Source organism: Benincasa hispida, chromosome 8, assembly GCF_009727055.1.
Source record: "Benincasa hispida cultivar B227 chromosome 8, ASM972705v1, whole genome shotgun sequence".
NCBI classification, from domain to species: Eukaryota; Viridiplantae; Streptophyta; class Magnoliopsida; order Cucurbitales; family Cucurbitaceae; genus Benincasa; species Benincasa hispida.
This window is the reverse complement of record NC_052356.1, coordinates 35,216,930-35,235,921: the sequence shown is the minus strand read 5'-3', so window position 1 is coordinate 35,235,921 and position 18,992 is coordinate 35,216,930. Positions and strand designations below refer to the sequence as shown.

The following is an 18,992-nucleotide window of genomic DNA, read 5'->3' as shown; positions in this document are numbered from 1 at the left end:
CATATCCATAGTGTCACCGAGATAAAGTACCCAGCCTTATCCATCTACTACAGACCGTTTAGGTTATTATTTAAACAAGATCCACTTGTATGTCTCTACATACTTGTTTAAATTGCATGAAATAACCTCAGATCTTAGTTTATTGGATTGGGTATATACTGATAAAATAACACTTATTTTATTAACAACAATATGTTTATACAAAGTTTACAAACTACGAGATTACAAAGAGATTTAGGACACCAATCTCAACAACTGAGAAAAGTAGTCAGATTGTATTCTATTTTATTCATCATAACATTTGTACAAAATGGCAGGAAACTTTTCGGAAGAGATTCCATGATGAAACTGACTTGGCTCTTTTTCGTATATGACAACCCCATTTGCTTCTACGATATTGAAGTGAACCATCATGTTCAGGACATTTTCTATAACAGAGGTCCCCTCCTTAATTCGAGAATTATTAACGTATTTGAGAGCATCATGTTGAATGGATGTGGACGGTTATCCAAACATTGCTTGTAACGACTTCATGATCTCCTTAACGGTGACCATGCTCTCATGCTTCTTAGTTAACACATTAGATATGCTAGCTAAGATATAGACTCGAGATTTTTCATTTGCCTTTACCCACTTGTGATATGCATCCCGAACGTTTCAATTTGCAGTTGAGCTGGAAACTGGAGGACATTCCTCTGTTAAAATGAACCTCAAATCATCCATAACTAGTATCGTATTGATATTCGATTTTCAGTTTGAATAACCTTCGCCGTTAAATTTATCAGAAGCTAAGAGTTGAATAATTTAATTTGACATGCTGAAATATAAACAAATTATATCATTAAACTGCATCTAAATCTAAGTAATAATGTACCTGTATATCATTACTTATCTGCAACGATACTTTAGTGAGTCGGAATAAATGCTATCGAGGGACAGTCAAATACTCCTTCACTAAAGCAAGACTTTCTTGACAAAATATTATTATCAGAATAACTATTTATTCCTATAGTTATTTAGTTATCGTTTTCGGTCAAGAACTTACTAACACTTAGTAACTCTTGTGAGTGTGACCCTCTATTTTTAGATTTCGGAGAACGGTATCAACAAGTTCTCGAACTGAAAGACAATGATGAAGACGAAACTAAGAAACCCTATTTATTTATAAAGTTTGCGTTGTTCCAAATCATGTTATAACCCTTCGAAGGGATAGTCGCAAAAAACAACTAGCTAATGCCGCTTAAAAACGACAACAAGCACAACATAAGAATCTCACGAACATTTCTTTCACCCACTTACTATGAGCAACTTCCCCTATTTACCTTGTCATTGACCCATGAAAACACTTTTCAAATGGAGCAATCACGGTAAAAGCGACACGAAGCCAAACATGGATCTCACAATATGAATTTTTAGGGACGTGGGAGTTAAAAACAATATATCATATATATTATTAATCTCCCAATAACTGTTCTATTTGTTTGGGTATATTATTTACTTAGGTATATTCCGGCTAAAACATATAACATTTATATTTGGATTTAACCTACGATATCTAAGTGATAAGTCATTTTATTACGTCACATCGCTCACGCATGCTCATAAAACAAAGTTAACAATGCTCAAGAACCGGCTATAATCCCCAGGTAGTAGGTGTTCCATAAACCGTCAACTTAATTACCTTCAGCCTTAGCCTTTGTTAACCTTAAGTGAACGTGCATCTAATCTTTGTTATAGATTTTAAATATCCAAATCATTTTATAACATTTTATAAAACTATAGACATGCTTTCAATCTATAATTTACATTTAAGCATTCTATAATTTAATATAACAAATTATATCAAATACATGAAACCCTAAATCATGCATACTAATAACAAAGTATAACATACTTTCAATGATGGGATTTTAAATCTACATGACATACTTTATAGCACATACAAGAATTAATTTAATTAAACATACATTCAAAATGCATAAATAATTAAACATACACTAAAATAGACTGGTTTTGGCATCCTAAGCAAACGAAAGCCTAAAATTATTACAAAAATAATTTAAAACAGGTCTTAAACCACTCGAACCAACCCGAACTGGCTCTAAACCACTCAAACTGGACCTCCAAGGAAAAAAATTTGGGTTGAATCGGACCTCCATGACCCAAATCAACTAAACTGGTCCAATTGAACCACTGATCTGTTCTGAGCGGGTGATGAAAAGCGTTGTAACGTTTCAATCTCAACATTGAGACGTCGTAGGGCAAATCTTCTTTTCTGGGTTGGCTGAAGAACAACGTTGCAACGTTGCGAGGCAAAAGCCTCTCCTACTACTTTCAGCTGCTGAGGAAGCTTCATTTCTTCTTCAATTACAACCTAATTGCAACTTCATTTACAGACTCTTAATCACACATTAAGGCTCATAAATAAAGAGCCAATTAGCACAATGACTTTATTATTGAAGAGAAATCTAATGTCAAAACCATAATATATCCATTTCAGCACTCATTTCATGCAACTCATGTAAAACCCTCCGCCAAGCTAAAAACAACATAAATTGAGTGCTTGAAACATGCTCTGATGCCAATTGATGGAGTTGACATTCAACATATGAAAGCAATTAAGATTCTAAGCACGCTAACTACATCAATTTTAGTAAATTAGCATTCATGTTCATGGTTTTTCTAGAATATTAAGGTTTCAAGAGTATACCTTTATGGATTCGACCAAATTATCTTCTCTACTACTTTTAGACCTTAAATTGGATTATGGATTTGGGATGATTTTGAAGTTGGTGAGAAATTTTTTTTATAGAGATTTTTTCTTAAAAAATTCAATTTGCATGAATTAATTTCACTGAAATAAAAACTGTATTTATTCATTTCAAACATGCAAATGAGTTGTAATGGGAATTTGACACTCAATTTTTCTCTAATTTTAGCGGATTGGGTGTTATCAAAATGGAAAAAATGGAAAAATCCCACTTTCCATTATTTAAACAATTTTCTTTTTAAACCAATTTAATTTTCTAATAAAATCAAATTAGATTTAAACGAAATTGAATTCTACATTTAAGAATTTCAAATTCAAAATAATTTATTTTAAATAAATAAATAATTAATTTAATATCAAATATTAAATTTAATAAAACACTTAATTCAAATATTTAAATCATATTTAAATATTTTAAACTCTTCAAAACCGTTTAATATAATAATTAACATTAATTATATCGAATATAATAATAATCCAAACCCTAAATCGAATTTGAACATTTCAAATTCCAACACTGATTAATTGGCACAAATACAATTTACATATTCAATAACAACTTTATTGAATAAATCTCAATAATAACTTTATTGCAAATAGAATATGTTTAACTTTTACAAACTGCGAATTTTATGACATAAAATAACGAAAAAAAAATACACTAACAATAGTCTATCAATTAAACAACAATGAAATTACAAATTTTCTTACTTTTCATGAAAAATAAATTGAACACGCTTGAAGTTTATCGGTGATAAATTATTATTGATAGTAATCAACAACACATTTAAAGTTTAAAGTACACTAGCAATAGTCTATTAACTAAAAAAAATAATGAAACCACACTTTTTCTTACTTTTCATGAAAATAATTCAACATCCTTGATGTTTATCCATGATATATCAATAATAGACTAAAATCAATAATACAACAATGAAATTATAAAGTTGCTTACTTTTTATGAAAAAAGATTCAACATCCTTCAAGATATACTCTCATCAATACCACCAAAAGAACAACAAAGAAACTACAAATTTACTTACTTTTTATGAAAATAATTTCAATATCCTTCAAGTTTATCGGTGCTAGAAACCTATCACTTATAGACTCTAATAAAAAAAAAAGTCATAAAATTGAGCCTTTACTAACATTTTAATGAAAACAAACTCAAATCCTTCACGTTAACCTTTCACTAATAGACGGATAGTAATCAACAATACAAAAAGGAGAAAAAAAAAAGCCATGAAACTAAATGTTTACTTATATTCCATTGAAAACAAGCTCAACATTTTTCAAATCTAATAGAAACCCTATAGCTGATATACTCTACATGAAACTAAATACTTACATTCCAATGAAAACAAATTCAACATCAATAACCTATCACTGATAGCCTTTTGATCAACACTAAAAAAAAAAAAAGGCACATGCTTACATTCCAATGAAAACGAAAACATTCTTCTAAGTCTATCGGTGGACCCCAATCAAAAACACATGAAGTTGCACACTAACAACAATCAATCAACTAAAAAACATAGTCACGAAACTATACTTTTTCAATGAGATTGCGCGACCGATTTCAACGTTATCTGGACAAGTATTGACTGATTCTCCCTGTCGACAACAGATGGAATAGAAACGGAAACGGGGGCGCTGCAAGGAACTTGGAAGATCGTCGCCGATGGATGTTCAACGAAAATGGAAACATATCAATTGTCAGATGTTAGGACTTTCGAATAAAATTGGAAGAAATCGAACCTGAATCATCGATCGCCTGATGTGAATCGTGAAGACGTTTGATCGTGTGATCGTGGAGAAAATTGAAAGAAAATGGCTACTGAAGATCGTCTGATCGTGAAGACGCAGGCAGTGATATTAGGGTTTTTTATTCTTTTACCATGGTTTGGAATCAATTTTTCCGTATTTAAAATATTTTTGGATTTTTGCTACATGTGCAACTAAGTTGGGCTACAATGTTGTATTTGCGAGCAGCCATTTTTTAAAATAGTGAAAAAAAAAGAAAAGAAAAAGACGAGACACGAAGATAAGATTCATGACCATACCTTTAAACACAAAATAAAAAAGAAATAAAAGGGATTTGCAAAAGCAAAAGGACGTGGCGGTGAGGAAAGTAGTGGATGAATTGAAGGAGTATTGCTTTAAAGCAAAAAACAAAAGAAAACTAAAGGAAAAAAAGGGGAAAAAAAAGGTCCCAATTCATTATCATTATTGTCACTCACTCTTTTCGAAAAATTATTATTAAATATAGTCTCGACTGCATCTAGTTCATATATTTTTTTAATTTTTTATCATAAAAAAATAATTTAAAAAAATATAAAATAGGTACGTAACAATATTTTATTGAACTATATTTGAGACGTTGAAGTTTTTCTCATGATTAGACATGCATTAATTTTAAAATTTTAATGAAGATTCATATATCTATATTTTTTTAATTTCCGCCGCTCTCTACCACTCTCAAATCTGGTCCTATTTTAGTTGTTTGTCTCTACACCAACAAAGACAGAAGAAAAACTTCCCCTTCCACTTGCCTTCATCATCTTAGGCTCTCCATCTTTTTGATCTTCACTAATCTTCTTCTTCAGCTTCCATTTTCTTTCTGCCATGGCTGCTCTGGCTCTCTCATTGCTCCTTTTGGCCGCCATGGCCGGCCTCTCAAGTAAGTTACTTTAACTTCCCTTCATCTTCTTTCTTGATTTTCGTGTTTTTTTCGAGTGCAAGATTTTTTCTCTAATTAATATTGAATTTCACACGTTGAATTAATCAGCGATTTAACACTTTTCAAAGGGAAGAGAGCAAATAAGAATGGAAAGGAATTTTGCTTGGTGGAATATCATCGACTTTTGAGAGAATAACAAAGAGTGTATTTAATGTTTGTTATTTGAGGATAATTTTAAAATTGTTAAAATTATTTTTGTCGAGTTCAAAATTACTTCAAAACGTCCCTTTAACCACTCAAAATTAATCTAATATTTAATTTTATATTTCTAAATATAATCTTCATGTCATCAAAATTGATTTTGAATTATCAAAAAACATGTTTTAGAGTTGTTTTGAAAATTGAAAGTAACGAATTTAACTCTTTTAGAATCACTCTCAAACATGTCTTCGTTGGGAAGGTAAGATTCATTTGGTAGGATTGATATTTTTTTAGGTAAAGAGTGCACAATGCACAATGCACAATGCTTTGATCATTTTTTTTATAATTTGTGGAGTGAAAAAATTAAACATTTAACTTCGAAGCTAATAATATAAATATACATATTAGTTGAGTTAGGCACATTTTTGCCAATATTTTGCATACGATACTGCATGCAGTATATTACAAGTTATTTGTACCAGTGTTGCATGATTTTGAATGCTTTATTTGAAATGCGCTACCACCAAGTAAGATTTCATTCAATGAATCTTAAAGATTACTTAGATTTTATTTAGACAAAAAAAGGAAAATCAAAGTTTTTAAAGTTTTATGTTTAATTTAATTTTGTTGACCTAAATAATTTTGGTGGAGTAGGTGGGACATGGTGCATTTGCAAGAACGGGATTAGCGACGCGACGCTGCAGAAGGCGTTGGACTACGCGTGTGGGGCAGGGGCTGACTGCAGCCCCATTCGCCAGAATGCAGCTTGTTTCCAACCAAATACAGTCAGGGCTCACTGTTCTTATGCTGTTAATAGCTATTTCCAGAAGAAAGGCCAAACTCAAGGCTCTTGTGATTTTGCTGGTGTTGCTACTATCTCCACTACTGACCCTAGTAAGCAACCCATAACCCATGACCCAAAACCCAAGCTTTTCTTAATTTGTTAATACCCTAATAATTAAAATGTTCCATATTTAGAATAATTAATTAATAAATAAATAAATATCTTTCTTCTTTCTTTGTTTCTCATTTCACTTGCTTTTTGGCAGGTGCTGCTGGCTGTTCCTACCCTTCAAGCGCCGGGTAAGTTGCTTTTTTTAGATCTCTCGTCAACATTTTTTAATTCTTACAACAATAACATATATATATATATTTTTTGTTTAAAAGAAAGTAAACAAAACAAATAAATCAAAGGCTATCAAATTGGGGCCAATACAGTAATTGAGTTCTTGATTTTTCTTTATTCAATCTAAAAAGAAATATAGTTAAGTTTTCATCCGCTTTTTGTCGGGAAGGAAACTTCTTTATTTTAAGGAACCTTGTAATTCAACGTTCCAATTTCAAAATTTTCAAACCCATCAACCTCCTCAAAGATTCCACATGATCCAACGGTTGCAACTTTATGGTTTAGTTTTTTCCACCCCTCCAAATTCCCAACATACAATGTTTGATACTTAATCCCAAAAACAAAAACTAAATCCATCGAACGATCTACATTTTTCTAGGGTTTGTTTTGTACATTTAAAGTTTATTAGAATATTTGTGTAGTTCGATATAGTATAAAGGATTCAAACCACAACAAATTTCAATTTATGTCCCTAAAGGTTGGGTTATATCAATTTAAACCCTAAATTAAGAATTGTATGAATTTAAAATGTAAACTTTCGGGTTGTATCAATTTAAATTATGAACTTTAAGAATTATATCAATTTAAACCACAAATTAATAGTATTAATTTAAACCTTAAATTTTCATAAGGATATCATTTTAAACTCTGAATTTTCATAAATATATCAATTTAAACTCTAAACTTTCATAAGTGTATCAAAATAAAACATAATGGAGGATTTAAGTTTATACGGTTATTAAAATCAAAATTTAAATTGATATACTTATAAAAGTTCAAGATTTGAATCAATACAATTATTAATTTGGGGTTTAAATTAATACAAATTCTCAAAGTTTAGGGTTTAAATTGAAACAATTATTTATTTGGGTTTAAAATTAATACAACCCGCAAAGTATTTCAGGGTTTAAATTGATAAATTTAAAGTTTAAATTGATACAACGTCCAAAGTTCAGGGATATGAATTGATATTTGTAACCTATATATTTTGGGTGAGTTGGATGAAACTCACTTTAATTTAAGTTTATTAGGGTTACCATGTCTTTCACTATAAAGTTAATTAGTAACCACATAAGATTGATAACAACGGTGCAAAAGAAAAGATGCAATTATTGAGATCCCATTTTCTTTCTCTTTAAGAATGACATTTGGCAATGCATGAATTAGAGTTTCAACTTCAACATCGTCCCAAAGCACTATCTTCTTGCTTTATTGAATAATCTTTGATGTAGCCCTAGCTTCCTCCTTTTTTATTTATTTTATTTATTTTTATTTATTATTTTTGGCTTTTGGCTTTTGGGGTAAATTAAATCATAGTCTTGTGTGGTACTTGATGATAATGCTCTTCCTCGTCAAAAGTTGCAACCAATCTGGAATTTTGTCCGAGGAGTTTTAAATTCAAGGGGCTAAATTTCATTTATCATCTTAGCAACTTACAAACTTGCTTTGTTCTTATATTTTATTCCTTAATTATATTTTAAAAGTATCTACCTTTTTTTATTGACATAATTAAATGGCATAGCTTTTGAGTATGTTTTGTGCATGCTTTTTAGTCATATAGTTTAAAAACAATCCTTCGCCATGAATATTAATTTGATGGAAAAATAATACAGTAAAAATGACCACCAAATTTTGTTTAAAAAAATTAACATGATATCAACATTTTAAAAATAGAGATTAAAATGAAACAAACTTAAAAAATTTAGAGGTTTAAGTTTAACATTTTAAAATTTTGATAATCAGAATAAACAAATGGTAATTTTTCAAAAAAAAAGTTGGGATATTTTACCCTTGTACTTTTTTTAAACGTTTGAAACTTCCGAGCAAAATTCTGGATGGAAAGTAAAAATTAAAAATGATGTGGTAGGGACCTAGAACGATGTGACAGTCCAAGTTTCCATTAGAACTAGAATCATTATCCTACGATTTGAAGTTTTAATTTCTATTTGAAATATAAATTTGTTATCTATTTTTCAGTGATGCCTTAAAAAAACAAGCTAAATTTTGAGAACTAAAAAAAATAGATTTAAAAAAGTTGTTTTTGTTTTTGGAATTTGACTAAGAATTCAACATTGTACTTAAGAAAAATGCAAATAATTGTAAGCAATGTAGATGAAATACACTTAACTAAAAAAAAACTCAAATGGTTACCAAACGGGGTCTAATTTTTTTGTTTTTTGTTTTTGAAAATTAAGCTTATAACGCTATAAACATCTCTACCACCTATACATTTATTCTTTTGTGCATATTTTTTTATCTATGTTTTCAAAAACTAAGCAAAAAAATTTGAAAATACAAAAACAGTTTTTTAAAACTTGTGTTTTTTATGGAGTGTGGATAAGAATTCAACACTTGTACTAAAGAAAGATGCAAACGATTGTGAAAACGATAGACTTAATTTTTTAAAAACAAAAAATAAAAAATGAAATAATTATAATTTCAAGATTAATCTTGAAAACCTTTATAAAAGGTGAAGAGTAATATAAAAATTAAAAAAAAGCATATAAATAGTTTCGAAATAAGTGTCAAAGTTCGTATTTTTTATTATTATTTACAATAAGCTCATTATATTCTTTTGTTACTTAACTTGCAAAATTTAACCCAAATTTAAACAAGTTGCACCTACATTATCTCGCCAAAAAAATTAAAAAATATATTTTTTATAAAATAAAAATGATACGTGACAATATTTTATTAGAACATACTTAAATACATTCAAATAAGCACAGAAATTTTTCTTTTTAAACAACTGGGACGATGGAAAAATTCGAAACCAGAATCATTTTTCTTTTTCGGGTTGATCCCAGCGTGATTTTTGGGTGAGCCATTTTGATCTCAAATTTGTTGCTGCTTTTTAGGGTTTTGAGCCAAACTTTTATTTTCTTCTGCTTCTTTCTTGGGGTTCTTGAGGATTGTGCCCTTTCTTTTGACTCCATCTATCTTTTTGCTACTTTTTTTTCTCTCTTAAAGACAATTTTGAAAAAATGCACTTATCTATCTCATCAAAATTTTCAATCAAGATTTATCATATAACAGATTTTATTTTATTTTTTATAAATATTTTAATACTTTTTAGATGTGAATGGTAAAAATGGATGCATAAAAATAGATGATGCTGGAGATGTACTCAAATATTATCTCAATCTAAATCCTAAAAGGTGGCATCCAATAGAGACAGATTTCTAAAAAGAAAAAAATGGAATAATTCCTTTTTTTTTTTTTTAGTGTATTGATATTTTTAAAGGTTAAATTAGAAACTTTATTCCATCAACTTTTTACAGATGGGTTTTTATTACTTCTTTCCACTTTTATTTCTCTACCCTTATTTACTTTTAATTTGAGTTGAGAGAAGTCCAGTGTCCACGGAGCAAGGTGAATATGGGGATTAGATTCTTTGTAGGGAAAAAAATTTTCCGTTTATTTTTTATATAATTTACTTTTTTTAAAAAAACCTTTTAAATTTCTTTTCAACTAAATAAGATTTTATATATTAAATGAATTATTTTTAATATGTTTTTTATTCAAAGAAAACAATATAAAATGATCTTATAAAACTAATTTTATAAGATTGTTTTTATATATATCAAAATGACCAATTTATTTACAAATATAATAAAGCGACAAAAAGTTTCTTTCTTTCTAAGAATATTTTTTTTTTGTTTTATTATTATATTTAAAAATATTTTCGACGATTTTTCTGTTTAACAGAATTTCTTATTCTATGTGTAAGATTATAATTAAAAATATTTAATCCCATAATTTTTAAAAGTTAAAATTAAATATTACAACATTCATGATCTTAGAATAAGAGAATTTTAAATATAAAAACATTTTAGAAATGTATTGAAGTATGAAGAAATTGGAATGGAAATTAGAAAATAACTAATCGCTTACGTTATTTTTTTAAGTAAATAATAAAGAAATAAAGAAATATATATATATATAAAATAAAGTTATAAACTTACAAAATTAGAATAAAGAAAAATTATAATCAGTTTGGTGTCAATCGACATTAGTTCATAAGCAAACGGTTATCTCTCTTTTGAAGTTTAATGATTGATCTCTCATCTGCTATTAACAAATAATCATTATAACTATTTTTGGAGAAAATGTAATTTATTATTAAAAAGATATAATTTAAAAAAATATTTAAATTATTAATTTTTCTCAATAAATCATCGTTTTATTTTTTTCTTTTCTAGATATAATTAACTTCATTAGTAAATTGACAATATATGATGAACATAACACAAATTAATGCTGACTATTAGATGTTATTTCAGTGGCGGCGGCGGCAACGGAGGCGGAGTAACTCCGGTGACGACGACTCCAACATCACCTGGAACGACAACAGTCCCCGGAATGACGTCACCTGTCGCCAGACCACCACCATCAATGACCCCCACAACTACAAATAATCCCCTTCCCAACACTGCATCTCCCACCGGAGTTTTGGGCGGCGCCGGGACTGGCGTCAACCCCACTGGAGCTGGCACCACCACCGATGAGAGCCACGGCGGATTTCGGCTTCAAAGTCACATATTTTTCTCCCTCTCAGTCATCATCTTTTTTAGCTTCATGCTTTGCTGGGACTGAATTAGTAACAGAAAAAAGTACTTAATTAGCTAGTTTTTAAAAGATCAGAGTTCTAAGATTTATGGTTCCTCTGTTTCTAGTGTGGTTAGTAGTTTGATTAATTATCATTTAAATCTCCTTCTTATAAGGTTTTGGATTTTTATTTTCCACCACATACATTATATATATAAATTATATTGAGACAATGGGTTGCACTGGAGTTTTGTAATATATATATATATATGATGTTACGAGTGTTGATCTTGAGACATATATTGGAGTGATGATTAATTTCCACTCCGTGACTAGGTTGTTAATTACTCGGGTTGGAATTTCCTTCTAGACATCTTTGTTTGACTGTGTTTGAGCCTTTTGGTTTTGTTTTTTTGTTCTTAATATGGTTAATTCATAGAAACCTAGCACTTCAAAGTAGATGGGTAGATGTTTCTACGTGCTTCCTAAAAAAATTAATATCAATTTGTATTTCTTTTCAATCCATGTTCATTTTAGTATGAATAAGGTCCTAATAAAATTTTCGGCAACATATCTTGGTCTTTGGGGGGATTTGGGCCTTCCAAAAGGTTTTTCATATATACTTAGAAAAATTTCTATTAGAGGGAGTAGGTTCCAGAAAACTTAGAAAAATGCAACCACATAAAGAAGTACTTCTTAACAGAAAAAGACTCCCATTGCATCCCGGTCTACAATGATCTCATCCTCTTGTTATAGCCTAGCGAAAAGAATTTGAAGGATTTTGTCACTACATTATATCGGAGAAAATTAGTCTGGGTCAATTCTGAAGGATTTGAATCATCAGTGAAAGTGATGAATGCCTTATGTCAGTGATTTCATTTTGGAAGGAACTCAAAAACAAAAAAATTATGCACAAGGATAAATATAATTATAAAGCCTATAAGCATGCATTCTAAATACAGAGCAATGGGGAAGAAGAATTTACTCATCCTTGTAGAAATTCTTCACATATTTCCTCTCCAAAGGTCATGAGCAATGCAAACTTCTGTAATCACAACACTGGAACAATTTTTTCTCTTGGACACCACCACAAATGTCTTCCTTGCTATTCTCAAGGTAAGAATCGGGAAGGAATTGTGGGCTCTTCTGTGAATTTTGGTGAGAGAATCTAAATTTCTTTTAGGAGAGAGTTTTTGTTGGCAGAGAGTGAATTGCAGTAAAAAAACATGTTTTGTATCATCTCTTTTGAAGGTTTGGAAAACCTAGCGAAAGTGTAACATGCATCTTCTCTCTTAAATACGTTTACAAAACACTGCTTAAATTAGAGAAACAATGGAAACATGGAAGGATAAACATTCATAGCATGCTTTTTACATAAATAAAAGAAAAGAACAAAGAAGAAGTCGTACTTACCCTTGAAGTCAAAAAATCTTCACGACCCCTCTCCTATGCATAGCACAAACAAAACGAACCATACTCCTTCTTCCACAAACTCACGAACACCGAGTTGGACACCACTAATGGATTACCTCTGTATTCTCGGAGGGTGAGAATTCAAGAGAGAGTTTTGTGGGCTTCTCTTTCAATTTTGGCAAGCAACGAGTATGAGATGAGAGGAAGAATTGTAGGGAACTTTTGGGTGTTCTATATTAAATAAAAAAACTCTTCTGTGAAGAAGTAGAACCATCAAACTACAAAATTGATTCTCCCGTTAAAATGAGAGAGTATTAAAATATATATATTACTTTAATATATACATATAAGAAGCTTTATTTTATATCAAATATAATATATAACTTATAGTTTATATTATATTACATATAATATAACATATAGTTTATTATTCTCTCATTTAACATATAGTATTTAATATGAATCAAATTCATAATAAATTTAACCTATAGTTTTTATATGAATCACATCATATAATTAATATTTGATTCAAATTAAAAAATCCTCTCAAATAAAACTTTATGCTATAATGTATCATATGCATTATATTAATTAGATCATATATAATTAATTCCCTCAATTAATTTGAATTATTCAAATTAATCCAAAAATAATTAAATTCTCAATAATTCTAGTTGAGCTACAGAGGGGATCTTATGGACCTATAGATCAAAGTTTCAATAGTTCTTGGTTAATTAATTAAACTATTTAATAAATTAACCAACTTCTGTTAACTATCGGTCACTCCACTAAAAAACCGGCAATTGCACTCTTCGTACTATAGACATATTTTCGTGTCCATTGGATATAACCAATCAATAGTAAGTTGATCCTTCACAAATTGCTCGTAAGTATAGTTGGACCAAAATTACCATTTTGTCCCTATAGTTACATCTAACTCTTTAAGTACTACTGATTCTTCTAATGAATAATAAGTCATAGTCCAACTATGACAAAACCCCTCTCGGGCTCAGGGTGTGGCGTGACGCCACATTGTTCAAGCCCTAGAATCAGCCCTTAAGGGAGAAATTTCTCTACTTGCTCTAGCTATAGAGAATGAGTGAATTCCTTTTTGTGTAGTTACGTTCCCAGCTCCCCAATCAAATGAATCTCCAAAATGGTAGGTATATTGAGTCGGCGACACTGACCACTCTCACCCATGCAGATCAAAGAACTTCCTTCAGGATTCATCTCAAGTCACTTATGGTCATCCTGGTGAAATATAAGTCTCTTATATCAACAGTGTTATCTAGTGAGACTATTCATTTCGTGGTCCGATCTATAGAAAACCTTTGTATACAACACCCTCGCTCTCATGTCTCCACATGAATGATCAAGATGCAATCATTTGTAGCACTTTATAACAATTGTACTACAAAATAGATGGTATTCGTAGTATCACCAAGATAAGGTACTCAGTCTTATCTATCTACTACATACAAATTTGGTTATCTCTTAAACATGATCCACTTGTATGTCTCCATATAATGTTTAAGTTACAGAAGGTAATCTTGAAGGATCAATTAAAGGGTCCTTGAGCAGAAGTGGATCGTCCCAATTTTTCAATTTATAGAATACAAAATTTTTACAGTAAACATACATTATGCATCTAAAATTTACAGCATGCATAAACTTAATTAAAGAGAAGAAATTAGAAGGGTTCATAATCCTTACCTTTGAAGAACAATCTTCAATGGATTCCCACGAACTGATGAATACCACCACGAAGGGCTACCTTAGTATTCTTTGGATGAGAATCCATGAGGGGTGGGATTCTGGCTATTTTGGTGAGGGTGACAGAAAGAAGTAGGAAGAGGAGAAGCCAGAGATAGATTGAGAAGAGAAAACACATAATTTTTCACCCTTCAGCTTTGTCTCTTGGTTTCTGTAAAAACCAAAAACAAGAGAAGATCCTTAACTCCCACTTACACAACCTGGAGAGGAATATGGGGAAGGAGTGTTGATTTTAAAGATAAATTACATAATTAATTTATTTAATAAATCATTTATTATATAAATTTATATGATAACTACCTTATCATATAATATACACATTAAACTATATGTTATATTAAATATAACATATAACCTATAGTTTTTGTATTGTATCATATACAATATAATCTATAGTTTTTATTCTCTTACTAATGACATTTAATATAAATTCTATTTGTATTATATTTAATCATATGAATCCAATTCATATAATTAATATTTGAATCATATTCAAATATTTATTTCCTCTTATAAATACTTAATGTATCAAATACATTATAGTAGTTATATCATATATAATTAGAATTAATTATATCACATATAATTAATTAATTCCCCCAATTAATTTGAACAATTCAAATTAATCCAAAAACTTATTCTCATTAATTCTTATTGAGCTACCGAGGGGACCTCATAGATCTATAACATGAAGCTCTAACGATATGTAAATAATTAATCAAACTCTTTAATTGAATTATTCACCATCCGTTAATTGACGGGCACTCCAATAAAGACCGTTAACTACACTATTCATACTACCGATATATTTCTGTGTCTATTGGATATAACTAGTCAACTGTACGATGACCCTTCACAAAATGCTCGTAAGTACAGCTGAGCTAAAACTACCGTTTTGCCTTTATATTTACATCTAACTACTTAAGTACCACCGATTTCTCTAATGAACAATAAATCATAGTCCTACTTGTGTAACCGTGTTCCCAACTTCACAATTAGACGAATCCCCAAAATGGTAGGCTTATTGAGTCAACGATCTGGCCACTCTCGCCCATAAAAATCTTAGGACCGTTTTCATAGGTAGAAATTCACAACTCACTTAGGATTCAGGTCATGTTACCTATGGTCATTTTTGTGAAATGTAAGTCTCTATTATGAACGAAGTTAAATAATGAGACTAAACATTTTGTGGTCCGGTTTTATACAAACTCCTTTGTATAGAATATCTCCGCTCACATATCTCCACATGAATGAACAATTGTAAGATCTACAAAGCGGGTCATACTCGTAGTGTCACCAAGATAAGGTATCCTGCCTTATCCATCTGCTACAGACCATTTAGATTATCACTTAAACGTAATCCACCCGTATGTCTCTACATACACGTTTAAGCTACAAGATAACTTTGGATCCTAGTTTATTGGTTTGTGGTTAATGTAACTCAAAATAAAATAAAACATCACATATTTCATTCCATAAATAAAATGTTTGTACATAACAATTACCAACTATAGGACCCTATGAGATTTAGGGCATCAACCCCAAAAATCTCCCATTTGACCTAAAGCCAGTGGGGTGTTCAATGTAAAAGTCAAACTAAAATACAAAGTACATAAAATAATAAACTAGGGCATAACATGCGTCTAGTAAAAATATCCCACTTTCCTTAGTCTAAACATGACTTGTTCCATAGACCCAAACTCTGTAGGTGGCCCTCAAACACCTTAGCCGTGAGAGCCTTTGTAAATGGATCAATAACGTTGTGCTCCGAAACTATTTGCGTGAAGATCATGTCCCATCGCTGCACAATTTCTCAGATGAGATGATACTTCCACTCTATGTGCTTCTTGCACTTGTGACTCCTAGGCTCTCGAAAATTAGCCACAACATCACTATTATCACAATAAAGTGTGATGAGCTTTGACATATCTGGAACGACTTCCAGATCAATTTAAGAATTTTCTCAACCAAACAGCTTTCTTAGCAACTTCATAAGTCGTTACATACTCAACCTTCATAGTGGAGTCAGTAATACACCATTGCTTGGTGCTCCTCTAGACTATTGCTTCTCCGTTAAGAGTGAATATTGATCCTGATGTGGATTTCCTAGAATCCTTATCAGTCTGAAAATCAGAGTCCATGTATCCTATAAGGATCAGATTCTTAGAACCATACACGAGCATGTAGTCCTTCGTTCTTTGGTAGATACTTAATGATATTCTTAACGACGGTCCAGTGATTGTATCCTAGATTAGAATGATATCTATTGACTATCCCTACCGCATAGCATATGTCAAGTCGAGTACATAACATCACATATGTTAGGCTGTTAACAGGCACTGCATAGGGGATCCGTCTCATTTCTTCAACCTTTTGAGATGTCTTAGGACACTGTTCCTTAGAAAATATTACTCCATGCCTGAAAGGTAGTAAGCCTCTCTTAAAGTTCTGCATCGAATACTTGACAAGCATCTTGTCAATGTATGATGCTTGAGACAGAGTTAGCATTTTATTCTTGTTGGGGTTGATTCCCTAAATCTCGTAGGGTTCTATAGTTTATAATTGTAATGTACAAACATTTTATTATGTAATAAAATGCGTGATGTTTTATTTCAAATTTAATTGCATTAACCACAAACCAATAAACTAACATCCAAGGTTATCTTGTAGCTTAAACATGTATGTAGAGACATATGGGTGGATCGTGTTTAAGTGATAACTTAAATGGTCTGTAGTAGATGGATAAGGTTGGATACCTTATCCTGGTGACACTACGAGTATGGCCCGCTTTGTAGATCTTACAATTTTTGTAAAGTTCTATAAATGATCTGATCTTGATCATTCAAGTGGAGATATGTGAGTGGTGATATTTTATACAGAGAAGTTTGTATAAGATCGGACCATGAAATGTTTAACTTCATTATTTAATGTCATTCATAATAGAGACTTACATTTCATTAGGATGACCATAGGTAACATGACCTGAATTTTGAGTGAGTTGTGAACTACTGCATATGAAGTCGGTCCTTTGATTTGTATGGGTGAGAGTGGCCAGATCGCCGACTCAATAAGTCTTCAATTTCGGGGATTCATTTGATTAGGGAGCTGTGAACACAGCTACACAAGAGGGAATTCACTCATTTCCTAACGTCGGGGTAAGTAGATAAATTGCTCCCTTAAACGCTGATTTTGGGGCTTGAATAATGTGGTGCCACACCCTTTCCTGGCTCGAGAGGGGTTTAATCATAGTTGGACCAATAAGTTCATTAGAGGGATCAGTGGTACTTAAGAAGTTAGATATAACTAGAGGGGAAAAACAGTAATTTTGGCCCAACTGTACTTACGAGCATTTTGTGAAGGGTCATTGTACAGTTGACTGGTTATATCCAATGGACACAGAAATATATTTGTAGTGCAAAGAATGCAATTGACGGTCTTTAGTGGAATGTCGTCAGTTAACAAATGGTAATAATTCAATTAAAGAGCTTAATTAATTATTGTATCATTGAAGCTTCAAGCTACAAATCCATGAGGCCCCCTCAATAGCTTAACGAGAATAAATGAGAATCAATTTTTGGAATAATTTTTAAATTTTTTAAATTAATTGAGGGAATTAATTATATATGATATAATTACTATAATGTATTTGTTACATTATAATATTAACTATTTATGAGAGGAAAATAAATATTTGAATGTGATTTAAATATTAATTATGTGAATTGGATTCATATGATTAAATTTAATATAAATGTGATTTATATTAAAAGCTATTAGTGAGAGAAAATAAACTATAGGTTATATTGTATATGATACAATATTAAAATTATAGGTTATATATTATATTTGATATAATATATAGTTTAATATATATTATATGATATTATAGTTTAATATATATATTATATGATAAGCTAGTTATCATATTAATATATATTAAATTATTTATTAAATAAGTAAATTAATTTTTGAATTAATTTATGGGGAGGGAGTTACAACTCCCTCCCCCATTTTTTCTCTCCATAATATGCAGGAGTGGGTACGTTGCTTAGGGCTTCTTCTTCTTCCTAAAAAATACATAGAAAAGTTCTGTGTGTGTGTCTCTCTGAGAAATTTCATCCTCCCTTCTCTCAATTATTATTCTCCTTCTTAATTCAAAATAGCCAGAGGCTACACCTCCTGAGTTATCTGTCTGAGAATACTGAGATTTCTTAGTGGTGGTGACCATTTGGCCTCTCGACTCTATTTGTGATTTTCACAGAGAAGAGGATTTAACTTAATTATTGAATTCTTCAAAGGTAAGGGTTTCAATAACCCAAATTCTCTTTTGTTTTGTTTTATTTAAGCATGCTGAATATATGAAGTAAATGCATAATAGTCTTCTTCCTCTATAAAACTACGAGTCATGTAGAATTGGGGATTTGGGAAGATCCACTTTCGCTCAAGGATCCCCTCATCAAGGTTCCTTTAATTAGTATCAG

At 30.7% G+C, this 18,992-nt stretch overlaps 1 protein-coding gene across 2 annotated transcripts; it reads left to right on the top strand.

The window, feature by feature from the left end:
- Positions 1-5,248: 5,248 nt before the first annotated feature.
- LOC120083729 (PLASMODESMATA CALLOSE-BINDING PROTEIN 3-like) lies at positions 5,249-11,623 on the top strand. Of its 2 annotated transcripts, none has more exons than XM_039039585.1 (4): positions 5,249-5,450; positions 6,306-6,545; positions 6,701-6,734; positions 11,061-11,623. In XM_039039585.1, exons 1-4 carry the CDS (start codon positions 5,396-5,398, stop codon positions 11,371-11,373), a joined length of 642 nt encoding a protein of 213 aa, XP_038895513.1. In that variant the 5' UTR covers positions 5,249-5,395; the 3' UTR covers positions 11,374-11,623. The 2 variants fall into 2 exon arrangements, with proteins under 2 accessions (XP_038895513.1, XP_038895511.1); XM_039039583.1 differs by having other exon boundaries at positions 11,049-11,623.
- Positions 11,624-18,992: the final 7,369 nt, after the last annotated feature.